Source organism: Triticum urartu, chromosome 2A (genome assembly GCF_056163025.1).
Source record: "Triticum urartu cultivar PI428250 chromosome 2A, HENAU_Tu73, whole genome shotgun sequence".
Lineage (NCBI taxonomy): Eukaryota > Viridiplantae > Streptophyta > Magnoliopsida > Poales > Poaceae > Triticum > Triticum urartu.
In genome coordinates this window covers 732,672,469-732,675,969 of record NC_141874.1, presented here as the reverse complement: position 1 = coordinate 732,675,969, position 3,501 = coordinate 732,672,469, and the positions used below count along the sequence as shown (strand labels likewise).

The 3,501-nt window shown below is 51.8% G+C and overlaps 1 protein-coding gene across 1 annotated transcript; it reads left to right on the top strand.

The window, feature by feature from the left end:
- Positions 1-2,394: 2,394 nt before the first annotated feature.
- Positions 2,395-3,199, top strand: LOC147987336 (uncharacterized). Its single transcript, XM_087540307.1, has one exon. The coding sequence runs from the start codon at positions 2,482-2,484 to the stop codon at positions 3,034-3,036; it is 555 nt and encodes a 184-aa protein (XP_087396433.1). The 5' UTR covers positions 2,395-2,481; the 3' UTR covers positions 3,037-3,199.
- Positions 3,200-3,501: the final 302 nt, after the last annotated feature.

Genomic DNA, 3,501 nt, shown 5'->3' with positions numbered 1-3,501 from the left:
AGACAAATGATCAGTTGTTGCCATGTTTTCATTGTCATGAAATTTTAGTTTACAACAGACGACTGCAAACTCGAGGTGGCAACCAATAACATATGCAGGAGGAAGAGGGTGTGTGGACAGTTACCTCGTCGCCCTCTTTTCTCCGTCCAGTTGCCCGATTCCGCTATGGTGGATCCATGAAATCATCATCATCGTTTTGATGATCGCCGCGAGCCATTCTGCTGAGGTAAGAACAGACCAAATTGTCATTGTGGAAATGAAAATGCAAGAAGTAAGCAGTTGCCACCTAACAGAATGTCCTTGCCGCATGGGCTCGAGTGAAAAATGTCAAATAGTGAATGCAAAAATATCACATGAACACGCACGCACCCCCCCTATGATTGTCGAAAACATAAATGTGGCAATTAAGCACATTGGTTACATTTGAAAAAAAATGTACAGATCATAAATGCACTTAAAACAAAAATGTTGAAGTTGCCATGTTAGCACAAGGTAGTACGAAAAGAAAGTCACAAAATCCTCCACTACAAAAACCTAAGATGTGGCAGCTCACACCCTGTCCTCATACAACAAATGACTTGCCATGTATTTCAATGGCAAAAATGTGCTAGGTTGAAATTGACATGTTAAAATGCAACACAGATATCACAAGTGTGTTCAGATATCACAAGCGATGAAAAACATCTAATGAACAACCTGAAAATTGCCACAGTGTGTTCAAATATCACAAGTCATCATGGCAGAAACACGAAAATTGCGTCTGCCGTACAATGAATTTGCCACATTATACTGACTGTAACATGGCAACAGACATGCTGTGTTCAGACAAAAACTTGCCACATGGAAAGCATATATATGGCATCTGACACAGTTGATGTGCAAATTAGTTGCCATGTTATGCAGCCAATTTGCCACATTATCCTGTCTACAACATGGCAACAACCACCGTGTGTTCATAGTCTATTGCCACAAGAATATACTATCCAGGTGGCAACATGCATAGTTGATGTGCAGATTAGTTGCCATCCAGTGCAATTGGTTAATGAAACTACAGTGACTACCGATTTACTGCACTTTACCATTCCTACAGTGTGGCAACTATCACAATCAGTCAGGAAAAATTAGTTGCCACATGGAAAAAGCATGTTTGTGGCAACTATGACAGTCATTCAGGAAATTAGTTGCCGCATGGAAAAGAATGTTTGTGGCAACTATCACAATCATTCAAGAAATTAGTTGCCATACAGTCATGATAGTTACTCAAACCACCACGTTTGCCTTCATACTGCAGTTTTGAAAAACAACTAACTAGATCTAGGGTTCAATGGCAACTGTAATGACTTGAAATTCATCCCCAAAATTCTCCCCGAACTGATCGCAAATACCAATTCGAAGCAATGCGCAACTATCAGACCGGAAAACAATGGCCCAATCCCAAGGCACAACTAGTGTGTGTCTCCGGACAGGCAGAACCACACTGGCGAGACCGCCACCGCGGCGGCGACGAAACTGCCCAGTGCCACCGAAAACGGCAAGCATAGCACTCCGCCGGTGGCGGCAACGCCGGCGCATCGCCAAATCGCCTGAATCTCTACGAATCTCGAGCGAAGCATCGAACACCGAGGGAAGGGAAGAAAAATGCAGGCAAGGATTATGAGAGTGGGAGCGAGCATTACCTTCAATCTGTAGGCGCTCCGGCGAGGCCGCTCCGGTCCGGCGAGCACCACCGACGGCCGCGAACTCCGTCGACTCTTCCGCCTCCGCCGTCGCCTTCTCCCCTCGTCTTCTCCTCCAATCGTCTGAAATGCGAAGTGGGTTGTGCGAGTAACTGTGGGGATGACTAAATGGAACCATGAGGGGTAGGCGGGCGAAGTGCGCGACGTGTTTGACGTCAACCACGGTCGGCGCATGGCGTGCAGGCGCATAGCAGTTCCACCGCACGCCCCCGAGTGGCAACCGCTGACCGCGGGGGGCAACCGACGTGCGGGCGAACTATGTCACACATCACACAGTCGCCTTGTCCAACGTGGCATAGAAAATCGGCCAGATTATGCCAAGATTCATGCATATAGCACTGGACGGTGATGGATGCGTGTGGTCGAGATGGTCAACGCCCACATGTGTGGGCGTTAACATTTCCGTAAAAGTATAACAGTTCGTACTGGTTCCGGAATCAGGGTTCGTGAGGGACTCGTTCACGCACCAGGCCTATAAAAAGGACCACCCATCGCCTAGTTGCAGGCCGGATCATAACCATCCTCCGATCTGAAGCTCACGGCGGCGCAGATCAAGCCTCGCCGGAACATGTCGTCGACCACTGCACTACCTAACAAAGCCGTGGAAACGTGTTGCCGGCAAGAAAAACGCGCACGCATCGCCGGGACAGCCACCGACCCTAACTGGTAAGTGGAGTTCCCGTTCCCCTGGCCCGATCGATTGCAACAGATATAATATGTCATCTCTCATCTCGCCTGATGGCTGATGGGACTCGATCGTGCTATATACGCGGCTTGCAGGAGGGATTGGGCGGACCTGATCGCCGGGCCGGTAGGCCTGATCGCCGAGCGTGTCCTCGCGGACGACGTTGCCGACTACCTCCGCTTTCGCGCGGTGTGCCGCACATGGCGGCGATGCACCGCGTCCCCGCACGCGCATGACAGCCTGGACCGCCGGTTCCACCCCCGGCGGTGGATCATGCTCGCACAGACCCTCGGCGCCATCCGGAAGCGCCGTGACTTTCTGAACATCTCGACCGGGGAGCGCATCCGGGTGAACCTGCCGGAGCTCCGCTACCAGTACGTGTTCGGGGCCACCTCTGATGGCGGCCTCATCGTGCTGTGCGACAAGCGCACCTACGTCGTCCGCCTCCTCAACCCGCTCACCCGGCAGCTGACCACCCTCCCGGCCGCGATCAGGCAGCAGTACACTGGGAGCACCCAAAGACGTAATGGCAAGTACACTCTATGTGGCGATTGTGCGTTGGTTGCCGGCCTCGCCGACGACTCAACCGTATTCCTCCACATGGACCCTTACTAGCTATTCACCGCCAAGCCCAGCGATAAGCAGTGGACGCGGTTGCACACCGGCCACATCATTACAACCTTGCCATTCGCGGGCTGCTTCTACTGCCTCACCGAGACAGCCCTCATGGGGGCGGACACGACCGCGTCCACAAACCCGCAGCTGGCAGTGGCGGCCGAACTGGGTGATATGGGTTCTGCGCGGTATGATCAAACCGTGAAATTAGTGGACAACGACGGGGAACTAGTTCTTGTGTGTCGGATCATGCGTGACAATAACAACACTTTCCGGAAAGGTTATGAGGTGTACCGGGTGGATCTGGAGGCAGGAATCACCCTACCGATGCAGCAAGGGATCGGTGGGGGCGCCTTGTTTGTCTGTGAGGGACCCTAGGGGCTAGGGAATGCTCTTTTGTTGTCCACCAGGCTATCCAATCATGTTCATGCTGACACCGTCTACTCGTGCAACCGCCATGTTGAT